The following is a 22,380-nucleotide window of genomic DNA, read 5'->3' as shown; positions in this document are numbered from 1 at the left end:
CTATGGAAATGATATTCCAGAAATGAAGCAATGTGCCCAGCATGTTGTTATGTTTATGTTTGACTGAGATCACATCTAAATGCTACATCAGTTAAGTTACGGGCTTCCTTCTTGAGATGCCCTAGTATGCAGCCTACTGATTGATCAATAGTTTATATGTTGAATTGCATACAAATGTAAAAATCTATTTGACATTTCAGAATCAGTTACAATGAGCATGTAGGCCGACAATTATCAATTGTTGAATTGAAATAGAAAATAGCATGATTTTCTCAAATGAAAATGTGATTAAAAAATGTTACTATTAATTGGTCGTTAAAATAAAAGTAGAAATGAAAAGAAAAAGCGGAAAGAACATTTCGTTCAACGGAATTTCAAGGTTATTGCGAATACGCTGCCTATTGCGCAACAAAATGAGAGGACCAGCCGAACGATTAGAGGATATCTCAATGCAAATCCTCCCTCCGTTCGCTACTTGTGATTGGATGGCGTACACCAGGCTGGGCGTACACCAGGCTGGGCGTACATGTCAGTCAAGAGAAATGGGTGCAGCTAATGTCTATGCCTGTAATGTCAATTTGGGTCTCAGATTGCATCCCAATGTTTCGGTGTGAAGGCATCCTCACTCCTCTCCAAACGCAGAAGACTCACACTATGTGGTTGTCGTAGGACGCAGCTATTATTTTACTTGAAACAACAATGAAAGTGCACCTTCCTACAGTAGGCATTGAATACTTTTTTCTGAGGATAGCCCATTGACAGTAAAAGGTAAACCGGCCTACCGGAGAGACCAAACCAGGAGCATCCGTGCACTTTTTTGTGCACTTTCCGAGGTAGCCTATTCTCGGGCAGCATGCTGCCTAGGCTATTGTAAAGGCACTGACAGCGCAGGTACCAACAATTTTTCTCATTCCATTTGAACCGGAACGTCATAACTTCTGGAATTACATCTAACGGACCTCGCGGATTTAATTTGGCGATTTACTTGACAGAAGGAAATTGTTTGCTTAGACCTACATTTTTAACATAGGCTACCGATCTTGGGCTCATTATCATATTTTAAATATGTTCAGGAAGTGTTTGGTCGCGTTCTTGAATTGTTCAATTCTGGTGCGTGTGTTGATGTCTCATGATTGTACGCCATGTGATCTCCGGACGTGTCCGCCGAAAGCCTGCGAGAGCGGTCGGACTCTGGCCAGGGACCCGTGCGGATGCTGCGATCAGTGTACCCGGATGGAGTGGGAGCCGTGCGCCGGCCAGGACTGGGCACTGGGATACTGCGCCTTGGGACTAACCTGCGCGGCTGTCAACCAAACGGGAGCTGTAACGCTCCCTGAAATAGGAGTTTGTAAAGGTGGGTAGCCTATGTCTAAAATAAGACTTCACTTATGAATAAAATAGGCTCAATTTAATGTTGGTCTTGTTTCCCATTCTGAACTGTAAGCATGACCTAGAATGGCACAATCATCTTTATTCTATAGTTGGCTAAAGGGACAATTCCATGATAACGGAATTACGCAGAGATTTTTCAGCAAGTAGTCATTGTGCATAGAGGTGTATGGTTTGTTAAACTTTTATGTCAATGGTTTTTGTTTGGCATACATTTTACAGTGAAAATTCAGAGTCTCATCATAATTCAGTTATTGTGGAATTACCCTCAGGCTACTAGGTAATTATTGTGTTGTAATTACTGGGTAGGCCGTCATTGTAAATAAGAATTTGTTCTTAACTGACTTGCCTAGTTAAATAAAGGTTACATTTCAAAATTTAAAAAATACAAAATTGATAGAAGAATGGGAGGTTTTAACATTGATGTTTCAGCAACACGGTTATTCATTAACATCACTCTCAGCTCTGGGCAGAAAAGTCTCCATAGTAAGTGATTATTCTAATTTAGCTTGAGCACACCACAGTGGCCAGCTAGTTCATGATTCCATCGACTGTGCTGGACATTGTCTCTAAGCTCAATGGACTGGTTGAAGCAGGTCTACGGGTTTAAGTAGCTCTTGACTGCCAACAGAGGACCTCATGTTAGACTGTTCATTTCCCCCCTTGAAACCTCACCTTTCTTCTCTTGCAGGCATGACAATAGGTTTGGCAACAAACCTTTGCACCATGCCTCCACGTCAGTATTACTTAAGTTCAGGCTTCCCTGCCAGGGCCCAATTTGAACCTCTTAAAAGTTAATGACTATTTTAATTTGTCTGATTTAAAAAGCATGGGCGGCCTAACAATGGGAAATGTGTGTCTGTGCGTGTACACTTTACTCTGTCTTCATTTGATCCTGAAACAGATTAGCTGTCCTTGTAGAAAGTGTTTTGCTGTAATGTGGTTGCCCAATCAATGGGCTTATGATGTGCCTCTGAGGGCTCCCTTGGGGTCAAGGCAAAATGGCAAAAGTCTCACCAGCAGGTTTTCATTGGCAGATTTATCTGAATGACCTTACCATGAATCCCACTGTGGTCTCCCTGCCTTCCCTCCTATCAGATCCATGTCCTATACCAGTCCTTTACTGACAGTTTATGAAGCTGTTGTACACAATATATCCCTGGCACCCAGGGAAATTATACTCCAGAGGATGGCTCTCCAAATCCTTTAGGGCTTCAAGGGTACCCATCCATGAACATTGTGTGTGTGAGTGTGTGTTTGAGTGTGTGTGTTTGAGTGTGTGTGTGTGAGTGTGTGTTTGAGTGTGTGTGTTTGAGTGTGTGTTTGAGTGTGTGTGTGTGAGTGTGTGTTTGAGTGTGTGTGTTTGAGTGTGTGTGTGTGAGTGTGTGTTTGAGTGTGTGTGTTTGAGTGTGTGCGCGCGTGTGTATGTAGCATTCTAAAAGGACAGCCAAGATCAGCTTTTCACACAGTTGATAAGGCAGAACAGGAGTTGCCCTCTGAGAGAGCTGGGCATGGGGCATGGTCAGGATCACATCAAGCACCAGCCAGTCCCTCACCTGGACTCTGTCCAGACTGAAACAAAGCGATAGCATGGGACTGACATTACCAGAGGTGAGGAAAAACAGTCCCACGTTGGGGCCGGATCTACATGATCCTGCCCTCCACCATCACTCAGAGGGGTCTAGTGGTCCTGGGTCTCCGGCCCCAGGGTGTCCCAGGAGATAGTGTCCCTGATTGGGCTTTATTTACAGGTTATGCTGGCAGGCCTTAATCCCCCTCCATACCCATAGCTACCCCCTCTGTCAAATTAACAGCTTTGAATGTCTCTAAATGATGAATGCACTAAGTGTTTGTAAGTCGCTCCGGATAAGAGCTAAATTACTAAAATGTCTAATGTAAAAGTTAATGGTTTCCATGATTGAGTCGTGCCTCTGGTCCTCGTGGCTGCGGGCCCAGCGCATGCAGCGCCCCCCCCCTCCCCCCCCCCCCCGTGGTGGGGTTTGGCTGGGTGAGGGTAAATCAAACCAATCCCTGTGTGTTTGCAGAGGCCACGAGGGCCAGGCTGATCCGGGATTTCCCTCCCAAGCCGGGGGTAGGGTCTTAAAGTGATTAGGGTCGCAATCAGGAGTAGGGGGTAAATGTTTCCGCTTTCTGATCCCTGCTTCTCTCTCTGCTCCTTGTTCTGGGTGGTCAATATGGAAGGGCAGAGTGCGAATTGTCATTAGGCTTTACTATTGTAGCCTGAATTCAGTGATTTGTCTTGCTGACAAATTGACCTTTTTTGTAAAAAGAAAAGTGGGGAAACGTGAAAGGGGCTGAAATAAGGGACGTAAATACAGCTGTGTCCGTCCCAAGCTCATCGGCGCGAGAAACTGTAAGGCACTGTTGATACAATGTTGTAAGTTCGCTAGCAGGCGGAGGAGAGAGATGAATGCGATTGAAAGAACCTGAACCAACTGTCACTTATTCAAACCATGACAGAGAGGTGGAAGTGTTCGTTTCATTTGGAAAAAGATTTCATTTTCATATTTACCACTGTATCAGTACACAATTGCATTTTTCTAAATAGGAGAATGGTTAAATTAGAGACCCCCCACCCCCAAAGTTGGACTTTCGTTGCATTTATGGGATCTCATGTATGATTTGGGGGTTCTGTGTTCCCCCCGTAATTCGCACACTATGGAATGGTGATGGAGGTCGAAGAAAGTATACCATGTCTTCAGGTGACATCTGTAGTAGACAAACATGTGTACAGTCAGTGAGAAAATAGCTGATGCACATGATATTGAACAGAATGCTAAATATCCAGTAAGTGTGTGCTTATGAGGACTTTTATACTATGTGCATACTGTATATCAAGTGCAGCCAGTTAAAGTGGTTGTGTATTGTTATGACAGCTGTGATTAGGGAAAGTTGCCTGTGAATCCAAACACGTAACTAATTTAATCCCCAAAGGGTTTTTCACCACTTGTGTGATATCGATGTTTGGCCCAGGGTGTTTTTATTTTGTCTGTCTCACTGTGTTAGTGCCACCTCTTCCCTCTCCAGAGCACTTAACAATAGCACCTCACAGAATGTCTGTCCTCAAGCACAAAGATTGGACTCTGCGTCCTGTCCAGTCCACTACTCCTTCTAATCCTGTCCACTTCCCTCTTCCTCCAGCATTATCTAATGTTTCAAAGACTTCCTTTGGAGCTTGCTATCAGCCAAAGGGCCTCAGAGGTCAACTTTCCCATCGCAGCTCTGGATGCCAAGACAAGCAGTCTCCATGGCTGAGAGGACTTCCCCAGAGACGCAGCCGTGATCCAGGCCAGCTGAGTGGGGTCATATCACAGCCGGGGGGTCAACCTAATCATTAGCTACAGTAATTAGAGGTTCACTCCCCCTAACCTCTCATTTTGCTTTGTCTACCTCCTGCCTCCTACTCCTGGAGGCCCCCTTTAGCACCCCACAGACACACTCAGACACCCACCTTCAATGACTGCTATTTAAGAATACCCTCCCAGGCACAGAAAGGCCCAGAGATGGAACAAATGAGGAGGTGGGGATCATTTTAAGGTAACAGGAAATACGAGGGAGAGTTTTGGCGTGGCAGGGGAGCTCCGTTTGAAAAGCCTGCCTGCCCCTCTACTCTCCCCAATGTCTTGGCTGGTTTAACTCACAGGGACCATGACTGTCTGCCACCCAAGATTCACCTCTCTCACTTTCAACTCTGGAAATAATCACTTACAGAGTCTCCAGAATTAGCACATCAGAGAGCGGTGGGTTTGTATAGGTGACCATTATAGGCTACATACAGAGCACTTCTCAAGTACCACTTCTGAAAGGAATGACAATGTGCTGTACGATAATAGAAGTTCATCCCTGCTTTCCCTTTGTTTGGTATTAATAAATGAACAACGTACATTTTCTTAAGTATTTTCATTATCGCCAGCCTATACCAGCATATACCATCATTTTTAATCATCATTGTCTCCCGGCCCCTAGCAGAGTATTAAAGCAAGGCTTCTCCTTCTGAGAGGAAAGAAGAAGTACACCTTTACTCACCGATTACCACTCTATAGTGTTTTACAAAGTTTATTTAGCCCAGCTCCTGTAATACATTCTGATGGGAACACTACTACTCATACTTCTAAATGTGTCTGTGAGAGAAGCCAGAGTATTTTGATAAGCAGTAATCAAGTCTCTACACTGTTGATTGAGGCCTGGAAGACAAGCTGTTGAAGGGAAAGGAAAGGAGCGCTGTATTGTGGTGTTTTCTGTTTGAGCCTGTTTACTCTGTGGCACGCAGGCAATGCATCAGGCATGAACACGAAAACCTTGTGGGGTCCCTGTGGGTCCCTGTGGGGTCCCTGAGGAGCAGAGAGGCAGCTGACGTGGTGGGTCCCCTGTCTCCCCTCCATCCTCCACCCCCCATTGTCATTAGATGTGTTTGTTTGTGTTGAGCTCAGCCTGGAGGAGCTAGCTACAGTATATCAGAGGTAGGGGTAGGGATGGTTGGCTGGGCATGGAACAAACACATAAGGTAAATGGCAGTAGCAAGGCAATGCATGGCAGGAACAGAACAGAGATGTCTGCTCTGGATCACTTTGATGATGCTTCTCTTCTCTTCTCCCCTACCCCCCTTTCCTCTCCTTTCTCCTCCTCTCCAGCCCCTCCCCTCTTCTTTATTTTCCTCTAATATCTTGTCTCCTCCTTTCCACAGTTCTGCCTCACAGTCCGGAGGCTGGGTTGGAGGATGAGCGCTGCCCCCTGCAGACAGGCTGTGACAGGGCCGGGGCCATGTGTGTGTGTGACGCCCGTCACTCCTGCCTGGGCTCCTTCAGCTACCCTGACATGGAATCCTGCATGAGGGCCAGCAAGACAGGTGAGTTTCCCACAGCTAGCCGTCAGGAGCAAAAAATACAATCCATTGAACATTGCTAATCCATACCAGATGTTGTACGCTGGTGACTAATGCTATTAACATGTCATAGTGATGACACACATGCTCAGTCTGAGGGTGGCCCCAGCATGGATCTGCGTGGTGCCATTGTCAGTGACTCATGATGACGGACTATGTCCTGTCCCCCCTTCTCTTTCTTTTAGAAGGCCGTAGACATGAGTACCAGGAGAGGCACAGGGAGAAGTTTGTGGGACCCTCCGACCCAGCTTGCATGTTTTCTGGGTGCAACCTGACAGCACAGGGCTGTGTGTGTGAATCCCAGAGCTGCCACTATCACTCCTCCTACATCAACCGCAGCCAGTGCCAGGAGGCCGCAGGTAACCTAGAACTAACCTAAAACTAACCAACAACTGCTCAAGTCATGTTGCACAAAGGTGGCTGATACAGTGGCTGATACAGTGGCTGATACAGTGGCTGATACAGTGGCTGATACAGTGATACACAAAATGCAGATTCAAAAAAAGAGCTGACCTTATTTATCCTACAACATTCCTGTCTTTTACACTATCTCTATTTGAGTTGAGCTCAGCTTATTAAGCATATGTACCCTATGTACCCTAATATATACCTTGAGTTATGTGCTAACTGACTCATACCTGACTCATGTCTAGGTTGAAAAAATACAGTTTAAGACAAAGTAATAATTCCATGCTGAGCGTTCAAAAATAAGCACATTCATTGTGCCAACACTGTTGCTGATTATACTGGATTAGCATTGATAACGTGACCAGTGGTCGGGAAATCAAGTAATAAAGTGTCTGTAGATCATTTGAAAAACATTTAAATAAGTAGATTTACAGTAAAACAGTTATGATATGTGTTTGCTGAGTAGTTAGCTGAAATTCATTACGATTGTCTTTATTCTCCACTTTGATGGAAAACTTTCTGTACTGCTAACATTCACTTCCAGTCCGGCACTGGTCCAATGAATTTGTTTATTTTCGAACACTTCTGCATGGAATGATTACATTGTCTTAACCTTCTCTTCAACCTAGACCCATACAGTACAGCGAGTCAGCACAACCTGTGAAAAATCACAGAGGTGTAGTAGACAATCAGTCAGTCTATTCCAAAGTCCTTTCCATGTCAACACCGAGAGAGAGTAGCAGAGAGAGGTTCTATTATAAGGAGGAGAATATACTGTGGACCTATGAGGTGATAGAAATCTACGTACACAGTGTTCAGGCTGTAAAGTGTAACAGTATAGTGTGTTGGCTGAATTCTCAGCCTGTGTCCAGGGTTAAAGCACGGAGTGAGGAGGAAGATAGACCTCCACAGAGCTCAGGAACCAGAGTGACAATTATGAGCTGTTTGTTTAAATGTGCCTCATAGAGGGGCTAAGGGTCAGTACCCATGTAGCTGCTCTCTGACTGACATTTCTAAGTGAGAATTGTTATTGAGGTGGGTTCTATTTCACCCCTTTGACAGAACTGTGTGAGAGATGCATAAAACCAACATGGCAGCTCTCTGTATGTATAAAGAACGTTGGTCTCACTGAGAAAGTGCCAGTGAGTGAACTCACAGATTCTCTCTTGCTGTGTTAGTGGGAAGATCTCATCATCCGCTTCATAATACTGCGTAGCCATCTTGTGCCAAAAAGCTAGACTCACCTCAGTTTACTAAGGACATTTGTTGAGTTTAGGAGGCCCAATTCAAGACAAGTGACTCGATCCACAACTAAGACATTTGTTTTAGCTTTGTTTGTGCTTTCATCCCTTTTTTTCTTTGATAGTTCAGTTGGGAAATTTGTACCATTCCTGATAATGTAAGGTCTGAGAGTATTGTATGATGTGCCATTTAGCGGACGTTTTATCCAAAGCGACTTATAGTCATGAGTGAATTTTCTTTTACATATGAGTGGTCCCGGGAATCAAACTCACCGTCCTAACATTAGAAGAACCATGCTCTACCAACTGAGCTAGAGAGGACCACAAAACGTGTAATCTTCAGTTATATGATCTACAAACAAGATCTACATCCAAACAAGGTTGTTACAGAGCATTTACAGTCCCTTGGCTGTGTATTTGGATACTTGTACTGAGCTGTTTCTTCTGTAAATCCCTCTAGCAGTGCGGAAAAGTACACATACTGTATTATTGAGAGACAGTGTCATTGCCCTCTCCTGTGTCCCTATGAATAATATACAAGTCCTCTGCTGCATTTCTCAACTTCCAGTTGTCTAGAGCAGCCAAGAGAGGACGACAGCGTGAAATCACAACACTGAAAACAGTAAACAACATTTTTCTGCAGCTTATGTGCTGTCGCTACTCCACACACCCTTCAGACGGCCATGCATTAAGTAAGGAGGGTGTGTGTGTTTTCAGGGCACTGATAATGAACTTGTTTTGTCTGACTGGCTTGGCAGACATCTTGCTGTCTGTCGTCAGTGCTTCCGTTATGATGAGTAACCCTGAGTGCAGTGCTCCTGAGATGTCATGGAGCTACCCATCTGATCAAGTAGTGATTTAGCTCTGGGTCAATGTGTCCCTTAGCTTGTGATGTCTACACATACTGTAAGCTCTGCTTTCGCTGCATGAGAGTTACAGCGATTCCAATCTTCACATGCAGTTGAAGATGAAAGCGGACCTTGTTGCCAGTATTTGAAGCACTTTTTCAGCCATCCATTTGAACATAGCATCCTCTGCCTCTGCTTGGGGCTTGTACATTCACACATGGTAGTGGTTTGGGACTGGCTCTTAATGCTCGCTCTGACTCAGAGAGTAGAGTAGCTTTCTGAGGCCAGCCGACTGTCCTGGCTTGTGTTCCTGTTTACTGTTTGTTCGAAGACTTGGGGCACAAACCTCGTTTGCAGCTTCACCGTCTGCAGCGCCTGATCACCAACAGCCATTTCTTAGTATCGCTAAGGGCTCTCTATAAATGTACTGTCAGTATGCTGACGCACGTCGTTGGACTTCAAACAGGGGTCAATGTCATGTTGGGTGCTGGGAGGTGACATGAACACAGGCACCCTGTGTTGCTGATGAGGAAGTATTAGACTGGATCTCTGAGGATTGATCAAATTAGTGGAAGAGGAGGAAGAGGTCAGGCCAGGGAGCCAGCTAGGGAAAGCCATTTTGACAAGTTATTTGTGTCAAGTGCAGGAAATGGTCTGGGGCCTGTATTTAGTTCTCCGGCCCTGAGTGTACATTTATGGCTTTGATTAATTATAAGTCTTTGAGCTGCTGTGCACAAGGAGTTTCCCCATGTGGCCTTCAGAAGAGGTGCTTGTTCTGTAATACTTTGATTGATGTTGCTGATATGACCTGATGTTGTAATGGCCCTGCGGAGAGCGTCTCTGAGAAAACAGAAGGCAGATTTAAGCCTGTGGGTTGTTACACAGCTATTGTATGTCATATTACATCAATGTACTTTAAACTCCCAACATGTGACTGGTCCTCATGGCTAACCTCAGAAGGTTAATATGGGTGAAATGGGGCAGTATTAATGTTTAGTACAAGTGTATACTTTTAAAAGAACATTACAAGGGAGGAAGTGGAGTTGAGGTGGGTCAGACACTGGAGCCGTGCCCACCATGATGCCATGGTGCAAACAGACCTCGCCACCACAGAGTTGGCCCACCAGTAGTACCACATTCGCCCGTATCCTTCCCCTGAAAGCATCATTAGTTCTGCTTGGCTGCAGCCTCTTTGTGGCATCACTATTACTCGCCAGTCCAGACCGCCAGTAGCTGGCAGGGGTGCTAGACGTCTCTGTGTTTGTGTGTCGTCTGCAGAGGCTATGGCCTCTGTCATGCCCATGTGTGTGTGTGTGTGTGTGTGTGTGTGTGTGTGTGTGTGTGTGTGTGTGTGTGTGTGTGTGTGTGTGTGTGTGTGTGTGTGTGTGTGTGTGTGCGTGTGCGTGCGTGCGTGCGTGCGTGCGTGCGTGCGTGCGTGTGTGTGTGTGTGCGTGTGTGAGGGGGCAGGTGCGTGCGTGCGTGCGTGCGTGCGTGCGTGCGTGCGTGCGTGCGTGCGTGCGTGCGTCTTGGCAGTGATTTCAGAGGGGAAACAAAACACAGTTTATCTGTTGGCTCAGACAAAGAGCTTCCCGCTAGGCAAAGTGGGATCGCTGTCTCAGTCTGTTGTCCTCTCACTGCTCCCAGTCACCCAGCTGATAGCTCTGCTTACCAGGTACCACAACTTTTCCCAAGCCCTGCCCCAACCAAAGCCCCAGCCCCAGCCCCTGCCTCCAGCCTCAGATCCATTCCTGCCCTCCAGCCCCTGCCCCAGCTCTCCAGCTCTAGCCACCAGCCTCTGCTTTTTCTGGTTGTCTGTGAGAAAACATGAGCAGATGACCAACAATGTTACGTAACTCAACTGCCTCAACTACCACGAACTGGGCAGCTGCAGAGTGTATCCCTGGACTGACTGGGCACCTGCAAAGCGTAGCCCCGTACTCCCCTGGACTGACTGGGCAGCTGCAGAGCGTAGCCCCGTACTCCCCTGGACTGACTGGGCACCTGCAGAGCGTAGCCCCGTACTCCCCTGGACTGACTGGGCAGCTGAAGAGCATAGCCCCGTACTCCCCTGGACTGACTGGGCAGCTGCAGAGCGTAGCCCCGTACTCCCCTGGACTGACTGGGCAGCTGCAGAGCGTAGCCCCGTACTCCCCTGGACTGACTGGGCAGCTGCAGAGTGTAGCCCCGTACTCCCCTGGACTGACTGGGCAGCTGCAGAGTGTAGCCCCGTACTCCCCTGGACTGACTGGGCAGCTGCAGAGTGTAGCCCCGTAATCCCCTGGACTGACTTTTATGTGCACAGCCCAATTCATGTTTTATGTTCAGTTTCCTCTAAGGCAGATCCAGAGACCTTTAACTCTGTTTGAAGGTTCCCTCATGGCCCATTTGTTACTGTTTCATTCAACTTGGACCATACTTGTGCCATCCTTTCACTCCAATGCATTTTGTGCCAGCTCTGTAGTAGACAATTGTCCATAGAAAAGTATTCTCTGCAACATTGTTCAGCCCGTTCAGCATGATAAAAGCTCAGCCTCTCTCTTTCAATCTCCCTGGCCCAATCTTATCTGACAATACGAAGAAGGCTGTGTTGAGCTACTCTGAGCAGAGAACACTCGGATCACGTTTTTCATCCTCAAATATTTAGCCTGAGTGTGTGTGTGTGTGTGTGTGTGCGTGCGTGCGTGCGTGCGTGCGTGCGTGCGTGCGTGTGTGGACTGTGGGCTGCTGCAGCTCTCTCTTCTGACACACTGCCCTAACCAGAGTGTGATGATCAGACGTCTATGTTTCCCTCTCCTGTGACCCTGTGCCTTTTGCCCTGAACCACCTCCCAGACTTAGTTCTTAAAAATAGAGGACAATACAGACATTTTTTGCCTCAACTGCCAGTTGGCAAGCGGCCAGACCTCCACAGCTTACGTGAGAGATGAGCCTGATGGGTCCCTTTGCGGACAAACTGTATAAAACCAGAGGATGTACCAGAGGCCCATGGAGGGCAGCTGTACTAAGACAGCTTTGTTCTCCGCTGACTTGCTTCCAAAGTCAGTCACTGAACAAAACTCACATTGTGCACTTGTTCCATGAGTAAACTCAGGCTGTCAACACAGCCTCCTCTGCCTACCAGAGCTGCTACAGTCAGATGAATACTGTGCTCCTTGTGCTCTGTGTAGAAAAAAGCTAATTTACATAGAGGTGTTTTCTTTTCCTGAATGGGCTTCTCGGAGATGCCAGAAATATGCATTGTTTACAATAGCACATTCTGTGGTAATAAACCAATTTCTAAATCCTACCTCAAGCCCAACTTCAGGGTGTGTGTGGGTGTGTGTGTGTATTAAGGCTTTCCTAGGGGGTTCCTAGGTTTTCCATACTATCTCACCACCACAACAAGAGAACGTTTTGACCATTCTACAGACTGAATTTATTAAGCATGCCAAATTAGGTCTTTGTGTTTTTGTTTGCGTAAGCTGGAGAATAGCCACCATTGTAATACAGAGATTGCTTTTGTGACCACTGACTAGCTAATTACCCCATTGGTGCTTCTAGATAGAACACAAACAGAATGTGCTGAAATCCATCCTCTACTGAGTTTACCATACTGTTTCCATGCTTTGTGTCTGCCTATTATGTTCAGAAATGGCTACACTATCATTCATTTGAATGACAATAGAGTGTCTGGCAGCTGGTTTTCCCAGCGTACTCCAGTCCACCCATTGTTAGATGTGAGTAAGCAATCTGTTTTCTTTGACTGGGGCACACAGAAAGTCTTATTCAATGCAAACATTGCACAACATTTTATTCATGGCCACATCACTCTGTTAGACAGCAGCACGCTCTGTGTTACTGCTATTAGATATAGAACCTCTGAAATCAGCCTGTCACTGAAGTTTATTTAACCCAAATGCAGGAATTAGGCCAAAAACCGTTAAATGGGTCGTTGCTCGGCCTAATTCAGGGGAATTTCCCCCCTTCTCTCTGACACTATTCAGTAACAAAGTTGATCAATGCAAGCTTTGTGCCTGCCCCCACTGTTCACAGGTTCCTAGAGCAAACAGTACAGTACAGATACCTCATGCCCATGCACTATTTATTCAGGGAAGAATAAATCCAACACTTCTTTCATCCTCAATTTCATCTGTCAGATATCTCCCCCAAATATGACTCTCCTGCTCAAGTCACAACTTGACTTTTACGGGTCAGGCAAACTTCAAACGACTGCATAGATGGAACATTAACATGCCGGGTGAGCATTGGGTCGCACCGATGTGTTCAACCCTTGAGGGTTTGACTATTGAAAGTAATACTGCAATCATCGCTGTACGTGGAGTTGAACTGTCTGTCTGTGGAGCAGAACCTGGGCTCCAGTCCCTCTGTTTGCCATTTCAGTTTCCCATCTGGTAGGAACAGCCTCAGGGATCCTCTTTCAGGCCCTCAAATGTCAGGGATGAGACACATCCTCTGCTAGAGTCGTGTTGCACCAGGGAACGCCAAAAGTCTGGGAAGGACATCAACAAACTAGCTTCTGAAAGAGCCACAAACCCCAAGCCTTGTTACGCAATTTCATTCTATTTCATTCTCTTTCCACCAAAACCATAATGCATGCAAAGATTGTAAAGTATTCTTCTCATACGCATGATAGCCATTACATTTCTCTCTCTTAGGAGGCAATTAGTTATTTATTAGCTTCATGGCATTTCCTTTCCTAAAGGCCCAAGGGAAGACATTAAGTAGAAACGTAATTACCAATTGTCTGCACTGTCATCAATCATACACTGCTTTATTCCACCCTTCCTCACACTCTCTCCCAGTCCTCTGTAACAGCCACAGATCTAACCTGGTATCCTACAAACAGGAGATCTGTGACATTTTTTAGCCATTGACAATTACAGTGCCTTCAGAGAGTATTCATACCCATTGACTTATTTCACATTTTGTTGTGTTACAGCCTGAATTCCAAATCGATTAAATAACCATCTGCTTTAGGTTATTATCCTGTTGAAAAGTGAATTAATCTACCAGTGTCTGGTGAAAAGCAGACTGAACCAGGTTTTTCTCTAGGATTTTGCCTGTGCTTAGCTTCATTACGTTTCTTTTTTATCATGAAAAACTCCCCAGTCCTTAACGATTACAAGCATACCCATTACATGATGCAGCCACCACTGTGCTTGAAAATATGGAGAGTCTTACTCAGTAATGTGTTGTATTGGATTTTCCCCAAACATAACACTTTGTATTCATTACTAAAATTGTATTTAATTTTTTGTACAATTACTTGAGTGCCTGGTTGCAAACAGGACGCATTGTTTGGAATATTTTAATTCAGTACAGGCTTCTTCTTTTCACTGTCAATTAAGTCAGTATTGTGGAGTAACTACAATGTTGTTGCTCCATAATCAGTTTCCTCCTATCACAACCATTCAATTCTGTAACTGTTTTAAAGCCACCATTGACCTCATGGTGAAATCTCTGAGATGTTTCCTTCCTCTCTGGCAATTGAGTTAGGAAGGACCCATGTATCTTTGTAGTGACTGGGTGTATTGATACACCATCAAAAGTGTAATTCATTGTTTTTTACCCATCTACCAATAGGTGCCCTTGTTTGCAAGGTATTGGAAAACCTCCCTGGTCTTTGTGGTTGAATCTGTGTTTGAAATTCACTGTTTGACTGAGGGACCTTACAGATAATTGTATGTGTGGGAAACAAAGACGAAGTAGTCATTAAAAAATCATGGGAAAAAATGAAAAAACACTATTATTGTAACGAACGTCGTCGGGAGAAGGAGAAGAGGACCAAGGTGCAGCGTGGTAGGTATTCATAATACTTTTAATAAATACGAACACTTGAACAAAACAACAAACAAACAGTTCTGCAAGGTGCAATACACAAAACAGAAAACATCTACCCACCAAGCACAGGTGGAAATGAGGCTACCTAAGTATGGTTCTCAATCAGAGACAACGATAGACAGCTGCCTCTGATTGAGAACCACACTAGGCCAAACACCTAGAAATACAAAACATAGAACAAAACATAGAATGCCCACCCCAACTCACACCCTGACCAAGCCAAAATAGAGACATAAACAAGGAACTAAGGTCAGGGCGTGACAGTACCCCCCCCCCAAAGGTGCGGACTCCGGCAGCAAAACCTGAACCTATAGGGGAGGGTCTGGGTGGGCATTTCACCGCGATGGCGGCTCTGGTGCGGGACGTAGACCCCGCTCCACCTCTGGCTTGGCCCACTTAGGTGGCGCCTCTAGAGCGGGGACCCCCGCCACCGACCCCGGACTGGGGACCCTAGCAGCGCGCCCCAGACAGGAGGGCGACTCTGGCAGCTCCGGACAGGAGGGCGACTCTGGCAGCTCCGGACAGGAGGGAGACTCTGGCAGCTCCGGACAGGAGGGAGACTCTGGCTGCTCCGGACTAGAGAGCGTCGCTGGAGGCTCCGGACTAGAGGGCGTCGCTGGAGGCTCCGGACTAGAGGGCCGGGAGAGGGGAGGCCGGGCCGCCGCGACGCTGGACTCCGGACTGAAGGGTGTCGCTGGAGGCTCCGGACTAGAGGGCGACGCTGGAGGCTCCGGACTAGAGGCGACGCGGAGGCTCCGGACTAGAGGGCGACGCTGGAGGCTCCGGACTGAAGGGTGTCCTGAGGGTCCGGACTGAAGGCGTCACTGGAGGCTCCGGACTAGAGGGACGCGGAGTCCGGACTAGAGGCGACGCTGAGCTCCGGACTAGAGGCGACGCTGGAGGCTTCGACTAGAAGGCGACGCTGATGAGCTCCGGACTGAAGGTGTCGCTGAGGCTCCGCGACTAGAGGCGACGCTGGAGGCTCCGGACTAAGGGCGACGCTGGAGGCTCCGGACTGAAGGTGTCGCTGGAGGCTCCGGACTGAAGAGGAGCGTCACTGGAGGCTCCGACAGAGGCGACGCTGAGGCTCCGACTAGAGGCGACGCGGAGGCTCCGGACTAGAGGGCGACGCTGGAGGCTTCGGACTAGAGGCGACGCTGAGGCTCCGGACTAGAGGGCGTACGCTGGAGGCTCGGACTAGAGGGCGACGCTGGAGGCTCCGGACTAAGGGCGCGCAGAGGCTCCGACTGAAAGGCGTCGCTGGAGGCTCCGGACTAAAGGGCGACGCTGGAGCCTCTGCCATAGACTCCTCACTGAGGCTTCGTGCCATGGATCATCACTGGAGACTTTGTGCCATGGATCATCACTGAGGCTTCGTGCCATGGATCACCACTGGAGGCTTCGGCCATGGATCATCACTGAGGCTTCGGCATGATCATCACTGGAGCTTCGTGCCATGGATCATCACTGGAGGCTTCGTGCCATGGATCATCACTGGAGGCTTCGTCCATGGATCATCATGGAGGCTTCTGCCATGGATCATCACTGGAGGCTTCTTGCTATGGATAATCACTGGAGACGTCTTGCCATGGATCATCACTGGAGGCTTCGTGCCATGGATCATCACTGGAGGCTTCTTACCATGGATCATCACTGGGGCTTCGTGACAATAGATCATCAGAAGATGCTTTGTGCCATGATATCACCTGGAGGTCTTCGCCATGGATCACTACGGAGCTCTGCATATTGATCATCACTGAGGCTTCGTGCCATGGTATCATCACTGGAGGCTTCTGTGCCATGGATCATCACTGCAGGCCTTCTTACCATGGATCATCACTGAGTGTGAGAGACACACAGGAGCTCTGTGAGAAGCACAGGACTCACCAGGCTGGGAACATGCAGGAGGTTAGGGCTTAGCACAGGCACAGACTCACTCAGTCTGGGAGACATGCAGGAGCCTTGTCCTTGGCCGAGGCCCGGATACACTGGGCCGAGGGCACACTGGAGGTCTCGAGCAAAGAGCCTGCACAACCCGTCCTGGCTGGTGGTGATTTTGTCCCTGCACGTGCGGGCGCAGGCACAGGATGCACTGGGCTGTGCAGACGCACGGAGACACAGTGCGCAGAGCCGGCGCAGGATATCCTGGCCGTAGAACGTACGGAGGTCTGAGAGCAGGGCTGGCACAATCCTTCCTGGCTCGATGCTCACCCTAGCCCGGCAGATGCGGAGCTGGATATAGCGCACCGGGCTAAGAATGCTACTGGAGACACCGTGCGCTCCACCGCATAACACGGTGTCTGACCAGTACGACGCCCGCCACCGGTAAGCACGAGGAGTTGGCTCAGGTCTCCCATCTGACTCAGCCACTACGCCCGTGTGCCCCCCCCAAAAACATTTTTGGCTGCCTCTCGGCTTCCTTCCAGCCGTGTTCCCTCATACCGCTGTCTCAGCTCTCGCCGCCTCCAGTTCTGATTTGCGGCAATACTCCCCCGTTTTGCCCAGGTCCCTTTCCATCAAGATTTCCTCCCATGTCCAGGAGTCCATTCTTCCACGCGCTGCTTGGTCCTTTGGTGGTGGGTAGTTCTGTAACGAACGTCGTCAGGAGAAGGAGAAGAGGACCAAGGTGCAGCGTGGTAAGTATTCATAATACTTTTAATAAATACGAAACACTTGAACAAAACAACAAAACGACAAACGAACAGTTCTGCAAGGTGCAATACACAAAACAGAAAACATCTACCCACCAAGCACAGGTGGGAATGAGGCTACCTAAGTATGGTTCTCAATCAGAGACAACGATAGACAGCTGCCTCTGATTGAGAACCACACCAGGCCAAACACCTAGAAATACAAACATAGAACAAAACATAGAATGCCCACCCCAACTCACGCCCTGACCAAACCAAAATAGAGACATAAACAAGGAACTAAGGTCAGGGCGTGACAATTATTGCACACAGAGTGAGTTCATGCAACTTGTTATGTGACTTGTCAAGATAATTTTTACTCCTGAACTTATTTAGGCTTGCCATAACAAAGGGGTTGAATACTTATTGACTCGAGACATTTGTACAAATTTCAAAAAACATTATTCCATTTTGATATTATGGGGTATTGTGTGTAGGACACAAAATCTAAATTAAATACATTTTAAATTCAGGCTGTAACACAACAAAACTTGGAAAAACTCAAGGGGTGTGAATACTTTCTGAAGGCAATGTATAGGACATGAGTTTGCAGCACCCAATCCCTCGACTCTGTATGCATAACAGTGGCACGGTTGAACCAAAATAAGCAGTGGTTAAGGATTGGGTAATCCAAGCTTCGTAAGGTAGCTACTGTCCTTCTACAATATGAGACAGAGGGGAACTCCACTTTTCTTTTCCTGAAAGTGTCCAAAGTACAACCCTGTGCCCCCTGCACTCCCTAACCAGAGTATGAAGACCATTATGTTGGCTCTGGCATATCAATAGACAAACACTTCCTGGTATGATAAGTGTAGTGTGATTTCAAAAATAAGGCTCAGGGTAGGATAAAAAGTCTGAGTAAAACATGGCCTTGTATGTATGGCTGGTGAGATGGAGAGCCTGTTTGGATTGAGAGCTGGATCCAGTGGGTGGGCAGGCAGGGATCAGGAAAGGTCTTAGACAGGATGTGCTGAGAGGTGTGTCGTGTCTAGAGACGAGCATAGCTCTCACTCTCCGTCCTAACAGGAAGCTGTAAAGCTGTCACGGAGTGAAGGGGATCTGATGACTGCAACATGAGCAACACTGTTCCACTAACACTGTATGCAGGCCAGGGAGCCCCACTCCTCTCCCCCCTTTTCCCCTGCCACCTAGCAAACAGTGTGGGCACTGTTGTAGCCTGGAGCTGGGTTGAAGGTGGTGTTACAGCATGCCTTACAGAGGCTTGTTATTGTATGTGATTGACTCTGTGTGTGTGTGTGTGTGCTGTCGTGTGTGTGTGTGTAACCTGTGTGTGGTGTGTGGTGTGTGTGGTGTGTGGTGTGGTGTGTGTGTGTGTGTTGGTGTGTGTGTGTGTGTGTTGTGTGGTATTCAGAGAGCTAAATGTGCCGCGACCACAGTCCTGCCCTGCCGTGCCTTCCTGTCCTGAGGCTCGGTTCTGACCAAGAACACACTCCCCCGCTGCTGCTGCCCCACTGTGCCCCCCCAGTGCACCTGTGACCTCCGGCGTGCCAACAAGCCCACCAGTGCCCCTCGGGCCAGAAGACTGTACCACTCATCAGGCACCGGCAAGCAGGCAGACTGCTGTACATGTTCGAGTGCCAGAAAGAACGTAACGATAAACCGTAGCAAGCCATGAATTTGATGAGAGAAGTGTGCTGGTGTGAAATAGTAACTCCTTTTTGGAGGTGATTCTTTTAATCAGAAACACAGTTTTCCCCCAAAGTCCCAGTTTACCAAATGTTCTGTGATGAAAAGGAGAGTCACTAAATAGATGGTAATTTGTTGTCCAAATAAATATTTCTGGTATAGCCGCAAATAATCTCAACGCCACAAGGCATATTAAACATAATGGATCTCATTATGCAATTGTGGTGGAAGCGTGCTCGCAACTGCTCACCCGTTGTCTTTGTGTCTGTCTTGAGTGGTGGTGTGATGTGGGTGTGTGTGTCTGTCTGTGTGTTCTGTGCTGTGTCTCTGTGTGTCTGTCTGTCTGTGTGTGTCTGTGTGGTGGGTGGTGTGTGTGTGTGTGTGTGTGTGTGGGTGTGTGTGTGTGTGGTGTGTGTGTGTGGTGATTGTGTCTTCTGTGTGTGTGTGTGTGTGTGTCTGTCTGTGTGTGTCCTGCTCGTGGTGTCGTCTGTGTGTGCCTGCCTGCTGTGTGTGTGTTGGTGTGTGGTGTGTGTGTGTGTGTGTGTGTGTGTGTGTGTTTGTGTGCTGTGTTGGTGTTGGTGGGTGTGGTGTGTGTGCTGTGTGTGTGGTGTGTGTGGGTGTTGTGGTGTGTGTGTGTGTGTTTGTGTGTAGTTGGTAGTGTGTAGTTCGCGTCAGTTCACTCTCCTTCTCCAAAAGCACATTCACAGAAGCACACAGCTAATCAACCAGCCAGCTAGTCAGGGAGAGAGGGAGAGGAGCAGGGAGGGTGACTGAGGGGGGACCTGGACCTGGCTGTTTACTCTGCGCTCCCAGCAAATATTTGCTGTTTTACCAACAGAATAAATTGTGTAGTGTCAAAGAGTTCCTGCTTGGTCACATATCCAAAAGGAAAAGGTTCAACAGTTAATTGATGGGAATGCTTTTTATGTGCTCCAGTCTTCCAGGGGGAGTGTAGTTGAGTCAGGCAGGCCGGCAGGGGCTGAATGGCGGCTGCAGAGGCTAGGGAACCAGTGTTTTGATAACAAGTGTCTGCTGCTCTTTGGGTCTGGACTGCATGCCCTTTGTGCCTCCCCTACTGGCAGTTAGCTCTACATGACTGCGTTCACATTAGAAATCACACAGAGAGGGACTGGGGATGAAGATATGGCACATACACCCCTAGTATCCCCCAAGACCTCCCCAGAAGCTCTTTGGGGATATGTGTTGGGTGCAGTGGTGATTTTAGCATGTAAATATTGGTGGGGCAAATGCAAATATGCATACCAGCAAAGCCACCTCACAACACAACACTAAACAATACATGAATTGCACTATAACGGTGACAAACGGTTCCCACAAACTATTAGGGCCTATATAAAGCTGTCCCAACAGCAGAGCTTTATTTTCAGCATCATGGAGTGAATCCTTACCACTGCTGCACCTGACTATCAGCGGAGCCTTGTCTGACAGCGAAACAGTTCATTCACCTCACTTAATGCCTTTTAAAAAAAGATGATATGGCTGACTTGCTTAAACAAATGTGATTTCTACTGACAATTGAGATGTACAAACTATGGCTTAAGGGAATGATGAGCGGATGAGAGGCAATCTGTAATTTCGATTAAGACATTAATGCGTGAGCTAAGACGTACGTAGTCAATATAACTATTTGTTCAGCACTTTTGAAATGTACAGCGACAGAATTCAGAACATGAGCCGTTCTTACAGTATTCTCCTTGTACACCAAGTCAGAACCCTAGTATAAATAAAGGGGGCATAGAAGCAGACACTGAAAGCTTTTACAATAATCAAGGATGACATTTCTCTAACACAGGCTGTAGGCTACATGTACACCACCAAAGTATTAGAGTGAGGCACATGGCCTACTAACAGCTTACTACACACCATTTACACAGTATTAATTTCTTAGCTACAGTATACATATCTCCCTAGCATGTTATACATAATTTATGCAGCAGCATACAATACATTTTTGGAATCACCTTGTTGTGCTGTCTTCACTTGAACAGAACGGTGGTGCGGCGGTCTTTCTTGTGGGCAAATGTTGTCATCAAAGTCAGGGATTTATGGTCTTTTCAAGACAACTGGGAACTCTGAAAAAACAAGATTGAATCAGGACGTCAGTGATCTTCAGGTCAGAGCTCTAAAAAGAGGCCAGAGATCCCGACTTGGAATTCCAAGTTGGATGACCGTTCAAAACATATTTTCCCAGTCTGGGCAAATTTTTTTCACAGTTCCCAGTGGTTTTGAACATGGCAGAAGTCATGCTGGATTGATAGCATGCCCAATGTATTCAACCTTTGGTGTTGCATGTGAATGTTTATCCTTTTAAGCTTGGAAAAGAGACCCTTAAACCCAGACTTGGACCACACACCCTCTCCACTGAATAGCAGGCTAGTGATTGCCTTGCAATTTGCAATTTCCAACTTGTTGTGTAATGTTTATGTCCAATGGCCGATGAGCACCGATATATTTTATCTATAATTTCTCTTCATGTGACAAAGCTTGAAAAATATTTTCCAGTAGATTGTCAACTTGATTCATTATGATGACTGCTTGTCTAGCTTGCTAGCTAAGATTTTGAAAGTATGATGTTGACATGATCAGTCCAATCAAAGCTATGGTAGATATAACGTGATTTGACGTCATTTTACCTGTGGCCAATGACCTTAAGCCTTCTTGGATGGGCGCTTCTAATGTAAATCTATGGCAGCACCCAAATGGCTTAAATTTTCGAGCTCTACCCAGTAGATTTTGTGGTCACGTAGTGTCCCCATGAGTGACAGAACACTGAGCCAATCATGATGCAACTAGAGAACATTACCAACTCCTATGCTCTGTATTTTCCGCTGGCTGCCTCACCACCACAGAAAGCACTGAGCTCGGCTGAAATGGTTTTTATGTGGCTTTATTAACTCAAACATATTTTTTTTACATTGTTTGCAAACTGATATGTGGCATGTATTAATGCCAAAATAACATACAAAACAGGCAACAGCAACAAAACAATTGTTTTTTGTTTTGTTATTTTTTGCTAAACAGGTGGGGCTCAAAATTAATGACTGTTCACTAATGGTTGGGTTTCTCACAAACACTAAAGCCCATCCACAAAACATATATTAAATTATAATCAGGTTCATTAATCACAAAGTTTGGGATTCCTAGTATTTTGCAATCGAACACATAATAGTACCCAACTTTCAGTGACCTAAGGCATTGAACAAATGTTTTTACAGACCAGAGGTTGGCTTTTGGTGGGTATTTGGTCAGTGTCAGTGTACAGAGTCCTATGACAATGGGTCTGACCTGTGTGTTTTGGCCATGTTTGACGAGACGTTTCCAGCTCTGGCTGAAGAATGGGTCTGGGTGGCTGGGCAGGAGCTGGCATGGCCTTCCTGACCTGATGTCATCTGA

The 22,380-nt window shown here is 46.9% G+C and overlaps 1 protein-coding gene across 1 annotated transcript in view; it reads left to right on the top strand.

Moving 5' to 3' along the window:
* Positions 1 to 559: 559 nt before the first annotated feature.
* The window catches only part of LOC111968771 (cysteine-rich motor neuron 1 protein), a 54,458-nt gene continuing 32,637 nt past the window's right edge, over positions 560 to 22,380 (top strand). Inside the window, 8 exon segments of the mRNA XM_023994634.2 lie at positions 560 to 1,354; positions 6,095 to 6,256; positions 6,478 to 6,651; positions 10,434 to 10,603; positions 10,797 to 11,051; positions 18,717 to 18,741; positions 18,744 to 18,838; positions 18,841 to 18,928. Coding sequence (XP_023850402.2) covers positions 1,066 to 1,354; positions 6,095 to 6,256; positions 6,478 to 6,651; positions 10,434 to 10,603; positions 10,797 to 11,051; positions 18,717 to 18,741; positions 18,744 to 18,838; positions 18,841 to 18,928 — 1,258 coding nt within the window. The 5' untranslated portion in view covers positions 560 to 1,065.

Source organism: Salvelinus sp. IW2-2015, linkage group LG9 (assembly GCF_002910315.2).
Source record: "Salvelinus sp. IW2-2015 linkage group LG9, ASM291031v2, whole genome shotgun sequence".
NCBI lineage: Eukaryota > Metazoa > Chordata > Actinopteri > Salmoniformes > Salmonidae > Salvelinus > Salvelinus sp. IW2-2015.
This window is presented reverse-complemented; position numbering and strand designations above follow the sequence as displayed.